Source organism: Garra rufa, chromosome 3 (assembly GCF_049309525.1).
Source record: "Garra rufa chromosome 3, GarRuf1.0, whole genome shotgun sequence".
Classification (NCBI taxonomy): domain Eukaryota; kingdom Metazoa; phylum Chordata; class Actinopteri; order Cypriniformes; family Cyprinidae; genus Garra; species Garra rufa.
In genome coordinates, this window is record NC_133363.1 from 46157696 (window position 1) to 46176792 (window position 19097).

Below are 19097 nucleotides of genomic sequence, written 5' to 3' on the forward strand. Positions count from 1 at the left end.
TGACATTTTTGTTCAGTTTTCTCTGAGATTTTTCAAACCTGTTTACCATATTTATTATTTTTCTTGTTACTTGAATATATGGGGAAACCTCTGTAAATATTTGCGTGTGATGAACCTGATTTTGGTTTACTTGTATGTAGTGAAATAAAACAACTTTTACATGTGATGCATTTGTTTCTGATGTTTTGTATTAACTAGTATTGGTGTCCTTATCGTGCACCTAAGGGATCTCTGTACTGAATGAGATAAAGTCTTTTCTAGGATGCATATTTGATATACAAGATTAAACACAATGGAAATAGGGGCTGGAACTATAAGTTTGCATATGCCTTTTCATGGGCTTATCTCACAATACACCTGTGACCTTTATGTGTAGCCTGCAAATAGAAAGACAGTTAGCAAATGGCGCCACATGTAATACTCTCAGATACAACTTTACTCAGTTGATTTAACTACTTTACTAGTTTACTTTACTACATGATTTAAAGTAAAATATGCAAATATTTAAATAAGTATTGATTATGAGTTGCCTTTAAAGAAAAAGCCCAAAACAAATCATGTAGAAGCATTTAATGACTTCTAATGGAAACAAAATGCATAAACAGTGGATGTCATCCCTGCTGAAAAAAAACAGCTAATACCAGCCTAGGCTGGTTGGCTGGTCTTAGCTGGTCTCCCAGGCTGGTAAGGCTGGTCAGGCTGGTTTTAGCTGGTGGTTTCCCAGCCTGACCAGCTAAGACCAGCCTGACCAGCCTGGAAAAGTGGACAAAACCCCTCTAAAACCAGCCTGCCTTCCAGCTATGACCAGCTAAAACCAGCCAACCAGCCTAGGCTGGTTTTAGCTGTTTTTTTTTTTTTTCACCAGGGATGAAGTCTCAAATCTAAAGCTTAACAATTTTTTTAACAAAAGCACAGGTTTAACGATTTTACCAAATTAATAATCTTCAAAAACTGATAATTAGTTCAGACAATTAGTCCTAATTAAATAATTACCCATAATGGGAGTTCATTTAAATTTAGACATTATATACATAGCAGCGTCAAAACACTGGACTTTTCCACATGTGGAAACATACACATATACAAAATTACATGTTATTTTGTTGAAAATAATAATTGAAAACTGACTATCAATACAAATAAATTAATTAAATATACCAGTTATAACAATTAATCGAAAAATGGTCTAAAATTGTGGCTGAACCATTGTTTACCTTTATCGACGAGCTACTATTCATGCCTGGTTATTATCCCGCTCTACTCCATCTTAACTCGATCAGCAAGCCTGTCATATAGCGCACTTGAATGTATTGTATACGTCAACTGGCAGCCAACCGAAATGGGACAAAATAGGATGAATGTAATTTTTCTTCAATCTGGAAAACCGTGATATTAAGTGAGGTGAAAGGTAAAACGGCCTTGTTTAATTTGGAAATATTTTTTTTTGAATGCGAGTGTTATTTGTAGGCTGCTCAGGCTAACCGGATACCTTCGCTGTCTGCTTGTAGTGCGCTGTGATGGTCATGGTGTTAATGATGGAATCGCAATGCGAGTACTTTATGTATTTCCCGGCCGTCCCCATCTCAGACCTGTCGGACCCGGCTAAATACCGCACGCTTCCGCGTCGCAGTCACCTTTATCTCGGCGAAACCGTGCGCTTTCTGCTGGTTTTGCGCTCTCAGAACGTCGCGTCGGTGTCAGGATCGACCGGCACTGCGGCAGCTGATGGCAGCGGCTCGGAGCATCACAGCAGTCGCTCTTGGAGGGAGCTGGCCGGCTCTCTCTGCGCCGTGGCCAGCGTTAGCCCCGGCGACAACCGACAGCGGACGCAGCCTCTGTATCACGACTACCACAGCAGCGGAGACGAGTGTGTGGAGGATACGGACGATGATGATGCTGCGGAGGTGGGCTGCGCAGGTAGAGGGGGCCCGAGGTACCGGGGCTTTAGGGAATGCAAGCCGCTGCTTATTCACAACAACCCCGGCAACGGCGTGAGGGAATTCCGCAAGGCTCCTGTACAGGTGCTTAAACAAACACTGCAGTCTACTGGAGAATAGCTGTTCGTTGTACAGTTAAAGTTCACTGCTATGCATGCAAATACATTTGATGCTCTATAAGAACACGGAAGTGTTGATATTTCCTGTTCTGTACTGTTTGAGAGACGTGTTTGCCTTGTCTTATAGCTGGCAACCAGACAGAACACAGTCCTTTTCAGTTTACAATTGAGGATAGTCATAGTACTGGAAAGGACTTCCTGTTTTAGTATTCTGGCTTTAACCCATACAGGTGCACTCAGTAATGTTTTGTTAACTAAAAAATATTTTATGCAAAAAGAAAAGATTGAGACTGAGAAATATCATTAAATAATAGAATATAAAGTCACACAAGATGAAGACTTTAAACATCTATAGAAGCTTTTGATTTCATAGGAGGGCTTCAGATGAGGTGATGCAATGTGGACACCAAATGATGTCCTATATATTGATATGCGTAGTATTAGATGAAAAAGAACAGACCGGAAAAAAAAAAGAACTAGACAGAAGATAAATAATCAGCTTTAGTGTGAAGCAATCAAAAGTTACTCAGCATGTGTCTGTACAGATAAGCTAAAGTAAAAACTGAAGTAAATGTGACCCTGGACCACAAAACCAGTCCCGCTGGTATATTTGTAGCAATAGCCAAATATACATTGTATGGGTCAAAATTGTTGATTTTTCTTTTATGCCAAAAATCAATTTTAAGTATGATCATGTTTCATGAAGATATTTTGTCAACTTCCTACAGTAAATATATAAAAATATAAATTTTTGATTAGTAATTTGCATTGCTAAGAAATTCATTTGGACAACTTAAAAGGCGATTTTCTCAAAATTTAGATTTTTTTCAAATAGTTGTGTCTCGGCTAAATATTGTCTTATCAAACATACATGAATCGAAAGCTTATTTATTCAGCTTTCAGATGATGTATAAATCTCAATAAATAAAAAAAAGAACCCTTATGACGGATTTTGTAGTTCAGGGTCACAAATGTAAAACTTGAAATTTTTTAAAGGGCATGAAAATTAAATTCATATAATTCCTATATATCATTTCAGACTTCATAAGAAAAGTGCAACACTCATTCAACAAACATAGACTTGAGTTATTTCTTATTTCTTTAAGGCCTTCAACATTTTTCCTGAAGTTAAAAATGTGGATTTTTTATTATTTGAACCTTCTCTACAGATTGTTGAGCATCAGCTTTTTATTTACGTATATCGACCATGAAAGTTAAATGTAAAAATAGAAACATTTACCTTGAGGTCTTTACACAGCATTCTGCCATTTTTAGATTGAAATGGTGAGTTGATTTTGATACCAAGAGAGGTTTAATCCCAAGTCACTTGAACCCTGAGAGTTTTTAGGGACTTCTTTTCAGTATTTTCCTTAGAAGTTGGACTTGCTTGCTCCTCATAGCCTCTCAAATGTCTGTATACCCCCTGGCCAGAATACAGAAACTAGACTATTTAAGAGATGAATAACATCTGCAGATTGTTGGTGACATCTGGAGAATGAAATAGGGTCATTGTAATCAAGTCAAGAGTTTCAATCAAAGTTTTAGGACAAATTCTTAACACACAACAAAACTGTGACACCCCACCAAGGTCCCATTTAAAAAAACAAGGTGATAAATTTTTTTAAACAGAGGTACAACCCACCTTGTGAGGGCTTAGTCGCTATTTGCACTGCTTTCTTGCTAGTCACACACCCAGTTGTGCAAATCTTTTTAAATGCACCAGTGCATTTTCAGAAGTCAGACATTGAGCTATGATACTTAATCTGTAGGCCAAGGTTATATGGCTATATTGTTTTTCAAGTACAAGAACCCACAGTTATTCTACACTAGACGTTCTTAAACTTGGAAGTAATATATTTTCAGTAATATAACAACACATTACATGTTCTTTGATGTCAGTTAACGGTTGCATGACATAATCAACAGATCAAGTAGTCGCATTTATTTATATAGAGCTTTATACAATACAGATTGTTTCAAAGCAGCTCTATTTATTATGTATAATAAATATAGGAAAATATGTATTTACATGTATATATTTATATTAATATATTTCTATATATAAATATATTTAATATGTAAACATAACATATTTTTTTAAATATATACATGCATGTGTGTGTATTTATATGTACGTAATAAATATACACAGTACACAGCCATATATTATGTACACAAAAACTTTTATTTTGGATGCAATTAATTGTGAATAATTGTTGCCCAGCACTAATTATGTATTAACTCTAATTACAAAAATGAAAACAGAAGTATTTTACAAATTATAATTGTACTGTAAAATATATATTTTTTATTTAATCATTTTATTTTACCCCAAAAGGCTAATATTTATGTCTTAAATTCTTAAAATTCAAACTATAAACATTTTTAAATCCTCAAGTATTTATTTTGGCTAAATGCTGTAAACATCTGCCCACAAAAATATTAAAAATCATGCGAATGTGTAAATAAAGTGAACCGTGTTCCTAAATAAACATTACAGTTATTCTCAATCGCTTTGGTTCAATTATTGAAGTAGGGTTGTTTTTCTCAAAGAAATAAGATGTCTAAACAATTAGTTTTTTGTTCACATCTGATTTGACTTTTTTTATTGATTTGTGCAAATTGCATCTGCTTTGGTGGCATTGGCCAAGTCACTGACACAATAACTAGTTCTGAAGCGTGCATTAAACATTTTGGGTGAGTTACTACTTTTTTCAGACATGCAATAGAGTTGTGATGTTCCAGCAAACAGTTATGACAAATGCACTAACAGACAGTTTATACAGTGTTAATACTGTTTAGACAAAATTTGCCAAAGTGACTGAAAAAAAAAAACGGTAAACTCGCAGCACATGCAGAGATTGAGTTTGCTGCATTTACTGTGAAATGAGAAACTAGATGCCGAATACACCAGATCACAATCTGTTCACATGAAAACAGTGCTTTAAAAACTTACGATCCCTTTGAAGTTTCCTTCATGGACCCTCAGGGGTTTGAGAAACCCTGCTCTAGTCTACACATATACTATAAATACTGTCTTAACTTGTCCCATGTCTCACCTTGAAGTATTTACTTTATGTTTTTTCAGTCTCCTGTGGATGAGCCAGTTGTTTTAAGCGACGAGGTCATCTTCCCCCTGACTGTGTCCCTGGATAAGCTCCCTGTCAACACTCTGAAAGTGAAGGTATGACTGATGAATGTGTGTTTTTGTGTTCTTGCATTCATGCATATGGTTGTGTATTTTCAGCTGATATTGTGGTATCGGTATGAATAGAACAGGAAGAAACGTATTTCTTTCAGACTGATGTGTTGCTGATACATGTTTGTGGTCCTAATAGGAAACAGTGTGAGTGTGTGTGCAAGAGATAGATGGTAGATAAAATCAAACACCAGTGATCACATTTTGTCACATTACTTTGCATGTGTTGCTGCTCGCACCTCTGACTATGTGTGTTACCTCAATGCAGATAATTGTGACTGTGTGGAAGCAAGAAGAGGAGAAAGCTGAGATCCAAGAACATGGCTACCTCAGCATCCTCCAGCAAAAGAGCCCCTGCCAAACATTCCGCCAGGATCTAAACACCTTCAAAGCGCAGGGTGAGCGCTTGCTTCCTTCATCACAATGCTGCATGATGTCATTGATGGGTTTTTTATCACCTCAGGGATCATTTTTTGTTCGTCACTTCATTGCAATTGCCTTCCCTTCAGTATTTCTTCTCTCTGTTTCTTTTTTTGCTGCCAGTGTCATGTTTTTAGATTTTAGTATTTCCCACTGTGTCACTTGCAGTTTTGAAATGTCATGTATTTCAGAAAGCCTTTGTACTAGGGATGTAACGGTATTAGCAATATTGTGGTTTCGCAATAGTAGTCTCGATATTGTCATAGTCACGATATCAAAACAATAGGTCTTCTGGGCAAAAAGTGTAGTTTTAATTATATGATTAAACTTTTTATTCTAACATAAAAAGGTTTTTAAAGTTGTCTTTTGGGCCATTGTGCTGTGGCACAGTCTGTTAAACGAACTAAAACCGAAAGCACAATATGGCTCAATTACTTCAAGTCTGTTTTCACTGCGCGTTTTAAAATGAAGCTCACAGTTCGTTCAGACGATCAGCTCTTGATCCGGTGTTTTCCGCGCCTCAGAACGGCTCAGTTCACAATGAATGCAGTGAACTTGTTTATTGCATTCGCTGTAAGTTTAGTGCACATTTGAGAACACAGCGGCCACCAGCTTTATTTTTGTGGCAGATGATTACAGCGTTTCACTAGATTTGTAGTGAGACGTGTTTTTGTATGCCTGTTTTCACTGAAGCTGGAGTTTTCCTTCAAAATAAAAGCTCTACTGTCATTTTTGTCAAAATAAAAGCTTAAAAGTGCAGTATGAATTGCTGACAATTAGTTTAAATGGTTTAAATGCTATCCAAATTCTAAATATCTCTTTGAAATGTAGAAATTAGGAAAGAAATATTGTAATTTCCCTACTGTAGTTATTTTATAGTGCAGTTGTTTTACAATATATATATGGCCATAACTGTCATAAGAGTAACAATAATATAAATTGTTGTTATTACATTCTAATCTGTTTGACTTCCTAAAACACCAGTTTGAATGTAATTTAGACTGAGACAGTATATCACAACTAAAATAGGGTTAAGTCCCATTTAAAGTTCAGGTACAAGTCAATTCACTGACTTTTTTTGGACTTACGTTTTCTTAGTTAAGAACATAGGTTGGAGCTCTTCATTTTGAAGTGCATTAGATAGCAAAATATAACTTGAAAATGTACAAAATTTTTATTTTTTCCCCCAAGTCTTAATTTGTCCTTTTTTAAAATATCAGTATAATATCAATATTGTATCGCATTGTGAGATTGTGATATTGTTACATCCCTACTTTGTACTGTTAAACTTTTAAGAAACCTATGCTGTTTAGGAAGTTGTTTTAAATTGGTCTTGTTTTCTCTTGCTTGCTAATAGTCAGCACCACACTTAACGTCCTGCCCCCTCCGACTGTAAAGTGTCAACAAATGACAGTCTCAGGGAGACACTTAACTGTCCTGAAAGGTAATGTCAGCCTTATTTCTACCTCTTCTACACATTTTATAAGCACAAATGATGTATATACACTACTGTTCAAAATTTGGGGTCATTAAGGTTTTCTTAAAGCAGTAATATTTTTTTTTTCAGCAAGGATGCATTAAACTGATCAAAAATGACAGTGCAGACATTTATAATGTTGCTCTTTTAAAGCCTCTATTGATCAAAGAATCCTGGGGGGTGGCAATGTATCATGGTTTCCAGAAAAATATTAAGCTGCTCAGCTGTTTTCAAAACTGATGAGCAATGATATTTGAGCACCATATCAGCATATCAGAATTATTTCTGAGAGATCATGTGACACTGAAGACTGGAGTAATGGCTGCTAAAAAAAATCACCTTTGCCATTACAAGAATAAGTTTAATTTAAAAATATTTTTAAATAGAAACCAGACATGACAAATTGTAGTAATATCTCACAATATTGTTGTTTTACTGATTTTTTTAACAAATAAACATACAGTCGTGGCCAGAAGTTTTGAGAATTACATAAATATTGGAAATTGGAAAAGTTGCTGCTGAAGTTTTTATAATAGCAATTTGCATATACTCCAGAATGTTATGAAGAGTATCAGATGAATTGCATAGTCCTTCTTTGCCATGAAAATTAACTTAATCCCAAAAAAAACCTTTCCACTGCATTTCATTGCTGTCATTAAAGGACCTGCTGAGATCATTTCAGTAATCGTCTTGTTAAGAAAGGGTTAGAATAGCAGACTTGACATGTTAAAAGGAGGGTGATGCTTGAAATCATTGTTTTTCCATTGTTAACCATGGTGACCTGCAAAGAAACGCGTGCAGTCATCATTGCGTTGCATAAAAATGCCTTCACAGGCAAGGATATTGTGGCTACTAAGATTGCATCTAAATCACCAATTTATAGGATCATCAAGAAATTCAAGGAAAGAGGTTCAATTCTTGTTAAGAAGGCTTCAGGGCGTCCAAGAAAGTCCAGCAAGCGCCAGGATCGTCTCCTAAAGAGGATTCAGCTGCGGGATCGGAGTGCCACCAGTGCAGAGCTTGCTCAGGAATGGCAGCAGGCAGGTGTGAGCGCATCTGCACCAAGCGTGCCGTAGGTGTCCTGAAAAGTGAAGCCAAAAGTTTTCGATCGCCCCCCGGTGGCTGGCTGCAGTATAGGTCATAAACCCCGCCCTCTCCATGTAATCTAATGGGACGTGAGCCAAACTAAATAATCGAATTACACGGCAAATAATTTTTTTCCAAAGGTGATTTCCATCGTGTGAGGTAGTTCTTATAATGCTGATTCATGCTCAGGTGTTCGTTTTTCTAATAAGTTTGCTTTTAAGTAGTTATTTGATGCTATAAAAACGGGGTGTGGTGTCATGATTGTGATCGTGCGATTGGGTCTGTGGGAGTTTGGGCGGGACTTTGACACCGCGGCTCCGCCTCACGACACTACTGCGCATGCTCTGGCTCCAAACGAACCTCTACTGCGCATGCTCTGGCTCCAAATGACGTAACTTCCCCCAAGATGGTAGCGGCCATATTGAGCTGTTTTGGCTTCACTTTTCTATAGTGGAAAGAAGCGGAAACGCGTTGTCCATCTTTTTTACAGTCTATGATCTGCACGCACAGTGAGGCCAAGACTTTTGGAAGATGGCCTGGTGTCAAGAAGGGCAGCAAAGAAGCCACTTCTCTCCAAAAAAAACATCAGGGACAGATTGATCTTCTGCAAAAAGTATGGCGAATGGACTGCTGAGGACTGGGGCAAAGTCATATTTTCAGATTAAGCCTCTTTCCGATTGTTTGGGGCATCTGGAAAAAGGCTTGTCCGGAGAAGAAAAGGTGAGCGCTACCATCAGTCCTGTGTCATGCCAACAGTAAAGCATCCTGAGACCATTCATGTGTGGGGTTGCTTCTCATCCAAGGGAGTAGGCTCACTCACAATTTTGCCCAAAAACACAGCCATGAATAAAGAATGGTACCAAAACACCCTCCAACAGCAACTTCTTCCAACAATCCAACAACAGTTTGGTGAAGAACAATGCATTTTCCAGCACGATGGAGCACCGTGCCATAAGGCAAAAGTGATAACTAAGTGGCTCGGGGACCAAAACGTTGAAATTTTGGGTCCATGGCCTGGAACTCCCCAGATCTTAATCCCATTGAGAACTTGTGGTCAATCCTCAAGAGGCGGGTGGACAAACAAAAACCCACTAATTCTGACAAACTCCAAGAAGTGATTATGAAAGAATGGGTTGCTATCAGTCAGGATTTGGCCCAGAAGTTGATTGAGAGCATGCCCAGTCGAATTGCAGAGGTCCTGAAAAAGAAGGGCCAACACTGCAAATACTGACTCTTTGCATAAATGTCATGTTATTGTCGGTAAAAGCCTTTTAAACGTATGAATTGCAGAAGTGTAATTATAGTTCAGTACATCACTGAAACAACTGAAACAAAGATCTAAAAGCATTTTAGCAAACTTTGTGAAAACTAATATTTGTGTCATTCTCAACTTTTGGCCACGACTGTAGACTTGGTAAGCATATAAGACTTTTTCAAAAACATTACAAATATTACTAACCCCAAACTTTTAAAATGTATATTGTTCATGACATGCAGGTGTTTTAATTATTAACGTAACTGTAATTCTCATTGTCCTAAAATCTGTTTCAAAACTTTTCCATAACTATAAGTGTCTATCTTCTGATTCTGATATAATAGTCAAACCAAAATGTATTTAGACTCCTTCAAAATGTCTCACATTATCACAGTTTATTCACTAGTTTAGAAAACAATAATAAAATATGACAAGAATTTAAGAGTTAAGAGAATTTAAGTTAAACTGTGTCAGAACAAATAAATTTTGATAATGTCAGATAACTTTGATAGAAAGGTATGTATAAAAACATGGACAGGTCAAGATGTCAAATTTTTGGTCCCAAATTTGGTCATTTTTACTGGTAGTCTACTGTATAACTTTTTTTTGGTATAATATGTCACAGTTTATTTTGCTATCCTCACTTACATAAATTAACTATAGTGTCCTGCACCCACTAAAATTATATCTGGTGTCTGAGTAATTTTTGGTTTGACTGTAGGTCCTTAATGGTCCTAATGTAAGAGAGTGAAGAAAAACATTTATACCTCATTACAGATATAATTATTCCCATATCTATCTACCCAGGTGTCAAGGAAGGATGCTTGGATATGTTTGTATGGGTTTATTAGGCTGTCCTGTCTTTAAATCTCAATTATCTGAGTTAAACTTTTTTTTAATGCATTTATGGGAAAACATAGAGCTTGTACATGGTTCAGTTTGATTCAGCTGCTTCGTGGCTAGAAAGCCCCAAACAAAGCCCCCACTGCTATAGTGTAAGCACATCAGTCAACATATTTTGTGCTAGAAGTAGGCTGTAGTGCTGTAGTGTATGCGCTGTCACTTATTTTGTGGTTTCCTGTATCTGTGTGATAGACGTCCTGTTTATGTATGTTTGAACATCTGACTGTTTCAGTGTTAAACGGGAGTTCTCAAGAGGAAGTGTGTGTGAGAGACGTCAAAATCCTTCCCAACTTCAATGCTTCGTACTTACCCATGATGCCAGATGGCTCTGTGCTGCTGGTGGATAATGTTTGGTAAGAGAAAACATTGTGTGACCTCGCACACCTGTCAGTGTAATCCTCAAACATTATGATTATTGTTATAAATTCCTGTCCCTAATTATGAAACATCTGGTGTGTATTCAGCTTGAAACACTTCAATGTTCAAACATTGTTTTGTTGATAACACAAGATATATTGGTTTACTTATTGGCTATCTATTAACTTGCAAACATCATCATTTTCTTATGAAATTTTGGATTAAAGGGTTAGTTCACTTCCAGAATAAAAAAATTCCTGACAATTTACTCACCCCGTGTCATCCAAGATGTTCATGCCTTTTTTTTCTTCAGTTGAAAATCAATTAAGGTTTTTGAGGAAAACATTCCAGGATTTTTCTCCATATAGTGAACTTCAATAGGGATCAGCGGGTTGAAGGTCCAAATTGCAGCTACAAAAGGGCTCTACACGATCCCAGCTGAGGAATAAAGGTCTCATTTAGCGAAATTATTTATTTTCTAAAACAAAAATACAAATTTATAACCTTTTTAATCACAAATGCTTTGCAATGTGTGTTTTTTGTGTACTTTGGTTAAAAAAAAAGATAGGGTAAGGTCTCATTTTCTCCTGCAAATTCAAAATCGTCCGTCATCGTTGTTTTACCTTTTTTATAAAGGGCATTTGACTGACTTTGCACACTCACTCACTCTGGGTCGGTACTTCCATCTACGTCACACGTGGCTTTTCAGTGTGACTACATAATGCGTGAAGTCAAGTTATTATTTTTTTTTTAAGAAAATGACCAATCGTTTCACTAGATAAGATCCTTCTTCCTCGGCGTGTAGAGCCCTTTAAAGCTGCATTGAAGCTGCAATTTAAACCTTTAACTCGTTGATCCCCATTGAAGTCTACTATATGAAGAAAAATCCTGGAATGTTTACCTCAAAAACCTTAACTTCTTTTCGACTGAAGAAAGAAAGACATGAACATCTTGGATGACATGGGGATGAGTAAATTATCAGGTCATTTTTATTCTGGAAAGTGAACTAATCCTTTAAAGTTTGAAAAGTTATAGAATGAGAGTTCAACATTTAAAAAGTAACTTTTCCTGAAATATATTCAACCATTTATTGACACAATTTTTTTTGAATATAGAACCAAAGCCCAAAAACAAACCTTGTGTGAGACTCTTTTTGAAATACCACTGCTATTTCCTTGAGAAAATGCAAATCTGTGATGGCTCACATGGAAAATACAGTCATGCACAAGGATTTTTTGCCCATGCTTTGATGTTTTTAAATGTACCCTTCATTAATAATAAATTACAGTTTTTGCTTTTGAATGTTTTGATATTTCATCCATTTTAACCTTGCCAAATGCATCTGAGAGAGTTTGTTGTAATATTTATCTCAATCTTTATCTGCTTTAGTCATCAGTCAGGAGAAGTTGCCATGGCATCATTTTATAGAATGGACAGCGAATCTAGTCACCTTCCCAGCATGCTCAGTGCTCTAGAGGAGCAGAACTTTCTCTTCCAGCTGCAGCTCAATAACCAGCCACAAGATGATTCAAACGAGGTGGGCCATCAGGATATTTTGTGTGATAACTGGCTACAAATATGTAGCCCACAGACAGTTATTTAAAACTTATTAGCGAATGTTGACTATTAATGAAAAGTCATGTTTCTTTTTTGCTGCAGGGACTAGAGGTGCCATTAGTTGCAGTCTTACAGTGGTCCACTTCTAAACTGCCCTTTACCAATTCTATCTACACTCACTATAGTCTCCCTAGTGTGAGACTGGACCGGCCGCGCTTCATTATGACCGCCAGCTGTCCCAGTGCGGTCAAGGCTCGCGAGCATTTCCGGGTGCGATATACCCTCCTCAACAACTTGCAAGACTTTCTGGCAGTCCGACTAGTCTGGACACCTGAAGGTGGGGACGGCTAAAATAATAAAAACAAGTGGCTTAAGTTTAAGATCAGATAGATACATTGAGTTGCATGGTGATTGAATTGAGTAGTGTGAGTTCACCTAAAAATGAAAATTCTGTCAACAATTACTCACCTTCATGTCGTTCCAAACCTGTAAGACCTTTGTTGACCTTCGGAACACAAATTAAGATATTTTGGTGAAATCCTGAACCTGCATAGACAACAATGCAAGTGCAACTACCATGTTCAAGGCCCAGAAAGGTGGTAAGGACATTGTTAAAACAGTCCATGTGACATCAGTGGTTGAACCATAATTTTATGAAGCTACAAGAATACTTTTTGTGCGCAGTGAAAACAAAAACGATGTTATTCAAAAATTTCTTCTCTTCAGTGTTAGTCTTCGACGTGCGTTCACAAGAGTCCCACGACACTTGCGTGTGGTGCTGCTGTAGAAGCTGGATGTGCTGCGCCTTGTTAACAAGCAGAAGAAGACGCACACACTGTACATAAAACAGTCTTTGTAAACCTGTCTGAAGATTTCGACAGAGAGGATGATGTGCAATATTTTGTCTAGTCTTCCTTTTTTTTTTTAATGACAGAATTTTCATTTTTAGGTGAACTATTACATTAATATATTATCATATACCAACCCAAGAACCAATTTCTCTTATGTTTCACAAATGTCTGAAATGGTTTGTCATTCAGAATGGATTCATATGGACAGCTTATTCAATCACTAAATCATTTGTAGCCGTCTACTGTAGGAAACAAAACTTCCAAAGATTTCTTATTAGTTTTAATTTATTTTATTTCAGTTTTGCTTTTTCAGTTCCAAGTTTATCTTCTAGTATTTCTTATTCTATTTATATTCCCTTTAATCGTTATTTCAATTACCTAAAGCAATTTTTAATAGTTTTATTCATAAACAATAACAATACTGGTTTGAAGAGGGAGGAGAGAGACTTCTTGGATCGTCTAAAAAGTGTCAAGGGTTCAACAAAAGGGGTGGGGGTGGGGGGGGGGGGCTGTTAAGCAATGCGAGATTGACAATAAATTAAAGTGTTGTTTGTGGAGTTGAGAAAAAGCAGCCACGGAAAAAAAGTGTTGCCACACTATCAGAGACTGGCCTGATAAAAGCAAAGTTGAGAGCAAAGGCGAAGATTGCTGAATGCTATTTGCTCATAAAGGGCGTGGTTCATACTTGTAGATGTAGATAACAGAGTTTGAGGCTGCAGCTGTGTATGTGTAATGTCAGATGAGCTAATGTCAGGCTGACCACATCACACACTTATGAGTAAAAGAATCCAGACTGCATATTGACTGCATTGCAGATGGACAACTCATTCGCATTTTATTTTATGTTGTTGTTTTAGTTGAAATGAAGGTTTAAAGGGTTACTTCACCCAAAAATGAAAATTAGCCCATTATTTACTCACCGTCAAAGCATCCTAGGTGTATATGACTTCTTGCTTTCAGACGAATGCAATCGGAATTATATTTAAAAAATGTTTTGGCTTCTACAAGCTTTATAATGGCAACGGGCGGGTGTTTCTTTTCAACAGTGCAAATAAAGTCTGATTAATTGCATTCATCTATTATAAAAAGTGCCTCACGTGGCTCCGGGGAGTGAATAAAGGCCTCTTGTAGTGAACTGATGTGTTTTTGTAAGAAAAATTGATTAATACGTTTTAAATATTACAAAAACGCATGGATTCGCTACAGGAGGCCTTTATTCACCCCCTGGAGCTATGTGAGACACTTTTTATCATGGATGGATGTACTTTATCAGACTTGTTTTGGACTGTTGAAGAGAAACACCCGCCCACTGCCATTATAAAGCTTAGAAGAGCCAGAACAATTTTTACGCCAATTGCATTCGTCTAAAAGAAGGAAGTCATATACACCTAGAATGCCTTGAGGTTAAGTAAATAATGGGCTAAATTTCCTTTTTGGGTGAACTAACCCTTTAAGGTTGTTGTAGCTTTAGCCTTCTTTTTATGTTTATTTGTTTCTGTGTTTTAATTTTTTAGGGTGTTTTGCGGTTTCATTGATAAGGAGAGTACAGAGAGAACAGGAAATGTTGGTGAGGTAAAGATTAGGAAATAACCAGGGTCAGATTAGAACCTGCATCTCTTGCATGACCATCACATCTTACTGTGTCTGTATCTGCTTGATCATGACTAAAAAGTTGTTTTCTACTGTATGCGTTTATATTTTTTGGTCCTTCTTTCTTCCCAGGTCGTGGACAGAAAGAGGATCCTGCAGTGAATGCAGTAGTGTGTCATTCTCCTCTCAGTAACCTGGGTTACTGTCGAAAAGGCAGTACGCTTTCTGTTAGTGTGGCTTTCCAGATACTCCGAGCAGGTCTTTTTGAGGTAAAGAGTCACTGTGTGTGTGACATGTGAGCAATTCAGTATTCGATTTCACTTCCTTTAACAAAACCAATGAGTTACATTACTGGATCTGCACACCTCAGTATCCGCTATTCTGTCTTCTCTGTTTTTAGTTGAGTCAGCACATGAAACTGAAGCTACAGTTCACAGCGTCCGTGTCCAACCCTCCCCCTGATGCCCGTCCTTTGTCCCGCAAGAACAGTCCGTCGAGTCCAGCGGTCAGAGATATTCTGGACCGACATCAGGCCAGTCTCAGTCTGGGCCGCTCTCAGTCCTTTTCTCACCAGCAACCATCTAAGTTTCACCTCACAAGGTATAACATTAAACGTGCACACACACACACACACACACACACACACACACACTTAGACAAACATGTCCTAAAAATGGTACAATTCTACAAGAACAGCTATGTTTACATCACACTGTTTTTATGCATATTTTAAAGTATCGCATCAGAAACGAAAAAGGGTTAATGCAAATAATGGGAGATGGATGCGCATTTTGCAAATAAATTCCTGCATGTGCGGCAAAAAAGTCATGTGACTGCATTATGGGACTGGATAACTTGACTAACCATTGGACCGATCTTATTGCACAGCATCTGAAATGTTATTATGGTCATTCTGAAATAAAATAATGATATGATAAATAAAAGTATGTCTATATAATTGCCTCCCAGAACTGTCTTACAAAACTGCGTTCAGAAACAGCTGGCATCTGCCTCCATAAGCAGTGAACACAGTTATTGTGTTTTGTCTGCTCTCTCTGAGGCCCAAGTAATTTATTATATCTGAAAAAGATTATATTCAGTGGCTTCTCCTACTTTTCTTAGTGATATTTTGTGCCAGTTTATCACGAAGTGACGGTTTTGTTTTATGCGATAATTTGCACCCAAGTTAAATTCGCAATTTTGGATTGAAACCCGGCTAATGTCTACGTTCATGTTTGTTTGCGTCTTACAGGACAGGCAGTGTTATGGAGCGCAGGGCCATCACCCCTCCCGTAGGCTCTCCTGTTGGTCGACCGCTGTACCTCCCTCCAGACAGGAACATCTTGTCACTTGACAAAATTGCCAAGCGAGAGTGCAAGGTGCTGGTACTGGATTCACACACCTAAATGCACACATATATATACACACACATGGAGAGGAAGTAGGGATATTTTTGAACTTGAGGAAAGAACCTTGTGTCATGAAGTAGTGTGAATTGAAAAAGTGGTTTAATGTCTGTCCATTTCAGTTCAATATGTATTTATTTTGTTTTTGTTTTACCAGCATTCATTGTTTACACGCTGTACAGTACGATTATTTTAAATAATTTCAATGCAATTTACATGCAGCTACTGTTTTTGACAATTTCGACAGAAGGAATGCAAAGAAAGCATAAACACAGTTTTTTTTTTATTGTTTATCTGTAGGATATTTCACTGGAAGTTCTGAAACTTGTGTTACATACAAGTTAAAATATTGTATTGATGGCTGTTCAAAGGGAGAATGAATGGTTATGGTTAGTCCTTCCCAGACCCACATGGAATCTGTGCTCAGAAATCTTTCTGACCAAATTCGTTCTCCACAGGATTGTCCCCATGAATTCTAGTTTATTTAAAGGGATAGTTCACCCAAAAATGAAAATTCTGCCATTATTTACTCATGTCTATCCAAACCCATAATATCTTCATTCATCTTCAGAACACAAATTAAGGTATTTTGGATGAAATACAAGAGCTCTCTGACCCTGCATAGACAGCAACGCAACTTACACATTCAAGGCCCAGGAAGGTAGTAAGGACATTGTTAAAATAGTCCATGTGACATCAGTGGTTCAACCTTAATTTTACGAAGCTTTGTGAATACTTTTTGTGCAAAAAAAAAACAAAAAAATAAAATAACGACTTTATTCAACAATTTCATTCAACAATTGCATCCAGGTTCTACATCAAAACGCTGGTTCCTACGCCAGCAGCACCAAACGCTTGCGTCGTTTTACTCTGTTCACTCTGTTGAAGACTGATACGGAAGAGAAGAATTTGTTAAATAAAGTTATTTTTGTTGTCTTTGCACACAAAAAGTATTCTCATAGCTTCATAAAATTAAGGTTGAACCACTGATGTCACATGATCAATTTTATTGATGTCCTTACTACCTTTCTGGGCCTTGTGTCAGTGTTGTTGCTGTCTATGCAAGGTCAGAAAGCTCTTGGATTTCATCAAAAATATATTAATTTGTGTTCTGAAGATAAGCAAAGGTCTTATGGGTCTGGAGAGACATGAGTGTGGGTAATTAATGACATAATTTTCATTTTGGGGTGAACTATGCCTAATAGTTTGGCTAATTTAGTAATGTTTTCAGCTCCAAATGAGTCTAGCAGTCTATTAAACACATTTAGTTATGTTTAAATCTATTCTGTAGATTTGTCTCTCAAAATCAGTGCAAAAAAATGAAGAATTCAGCAGATTTCATCTGGGCCTTTGCAAAATTCATGTTTTCCTTTGTTTACTTACTATAGAATAGATTTTTTGAATGTCTTTACATTTCATTTGTCAATACTGCCAACATTTCCCTTCCTATATTTAATTCATTTTCGTAAGTGCTTTTATTGTTTTTCTTTATTACTTGAAAGATGTTTGCAATGTTGTGCCTGTGAGCAATCAGAAGGTTTTTTAAATTTTAATTAATAGTCGTGTACACTGGAATGTTTTTGGTCTGGCATTTATTGCCCCCTGCATTGTAATTGCAGTGCTGCCCTCCATTTCACTGATGTTGTGTGCGTGTTGTTAAATTATTGTTGTTATTATTCATCAAATTATTTTATTGACCTAATATTAACACTCCAGTTCATAAAGCTGTTTCACTTACACAAGTTTCCCATGTAATCACAGACAACCTTTCAATACCAAATCAAGTCACGTCTAGTTCCTGAAGGTGGAGCTTGTGTTATTGGCGGATGCCATTTTATTTCTGCTCCTCCCTTCATGGCTTTGGAAATGCTGTCACATTCCTACTGCAGTGTGTGTTCTCAAAAATGCAGGATTATTTTTCTTTTGCTTCATAATTATCTTTAGACATCTGGGAACAAATTCCCGGTAAGCATCAGGGCAGATGCTGGTCATACAGTAGTATTGATTTCTATGCATTTACACTGAACATCAGACTTTCACAGAGAGCTTGATATGTACAACCCCTCAGGCTGTAGCGATAATCAATAATCAACTGACGTAAAGCATCACCCCATTGTGCCATTTAATGGGGTTACGATTGATTTATTTTATCAATGTTTACATTTCTGTGCACATGTGAGGACTACTGAGTAATCCTTGGGACTGAAAAACCTTTTCCTTCAATGTGGAATGTTGCACACAGTTTTATATTGTGTTTGAATATGGGATCTTGAATGTTTCATTTTTTTTTTTTTCGAAATGTTTAGACAGATAAATGCAACAATGACCCAAAACCGTATTGTGGATGTAGATAATAATATACGTTTTAATATAAACACTGTGATGTATTTTATTTTTCAAATTCTCAGTTCATTTCACTGGTAATTTCCATTTTTGCTTCTTGGTCAGTTATTGTTTTACATTGAAAACTTGTGAAGAAAAGTTGCTTGGCACAATTCGAATTTCTTGCAGAACAAAAAGATTTGGACTATCATGTTTATTTTTTTGGGAAGCACTTTAATTTTTTATAACTTGTTTTTTGGAGGAATAAGAAGAAATGTTCAAAGGACTAGTGGCTGGATCTTATGTTTTCCTGAGCAGCATGGTTCAAAAACTCAAGACTTCAAAAACATTTGGATTCTTTTTTTTCACTTCACAAGGCAAAACACAGAACAATTGTCAATTGATAACTCTAACCGCTGGATTTACTCCCAGTCTGTATAAATAGCTAGAGGTTAGAAGTTATGTAAAAGGTTTGAGAGCTGTTGAGGCAATATCTGTTGAGTATTGTGCTTGTATTGTTTGTTTGGACTTTGCCAAGACCCACCAAGAAGCTTTTCTGGAGGAAAGTCCTTGTGGAATTCAATCATTTAGATAGCTGGCCAAGCAAGGCCATTTTTA

General features: G+C 37.0%; 1 protein-coding gene across 1 annotated transcript; it reads left to right on the forward strand.

Moving 5' to 3' along the window:
• The first annotated feature begins 1324 nt into the window (after positions 1-1324).
• Positions 1325-19049, forward strand: trappc14 (trafficking protein particle complex subunit 14). Its single transcript, XM_073836237.1, has 10 exons — positions 1325-2021; positions 5145-5240; positions 5524-5653; positions 7033-7119; positions 10629-10749; positions 12143-12290; positions 12413-12647; positions 14884-15020; positions 15152-15351; positions 16004-19049. Exons 1-10 carry the CDS (start codon positions 1518-1520, stop codon positions 16155-16157), a joined length of 1812 nt encoding a protein of 603 aa, XP_073692338.1. The 5' UTR covers positions 1325-1517; the 3' UTR covers positions 16158-19049.
• The last annotated feature ends 48 nt before the right edge of the window (positions 19050-19097 follow it).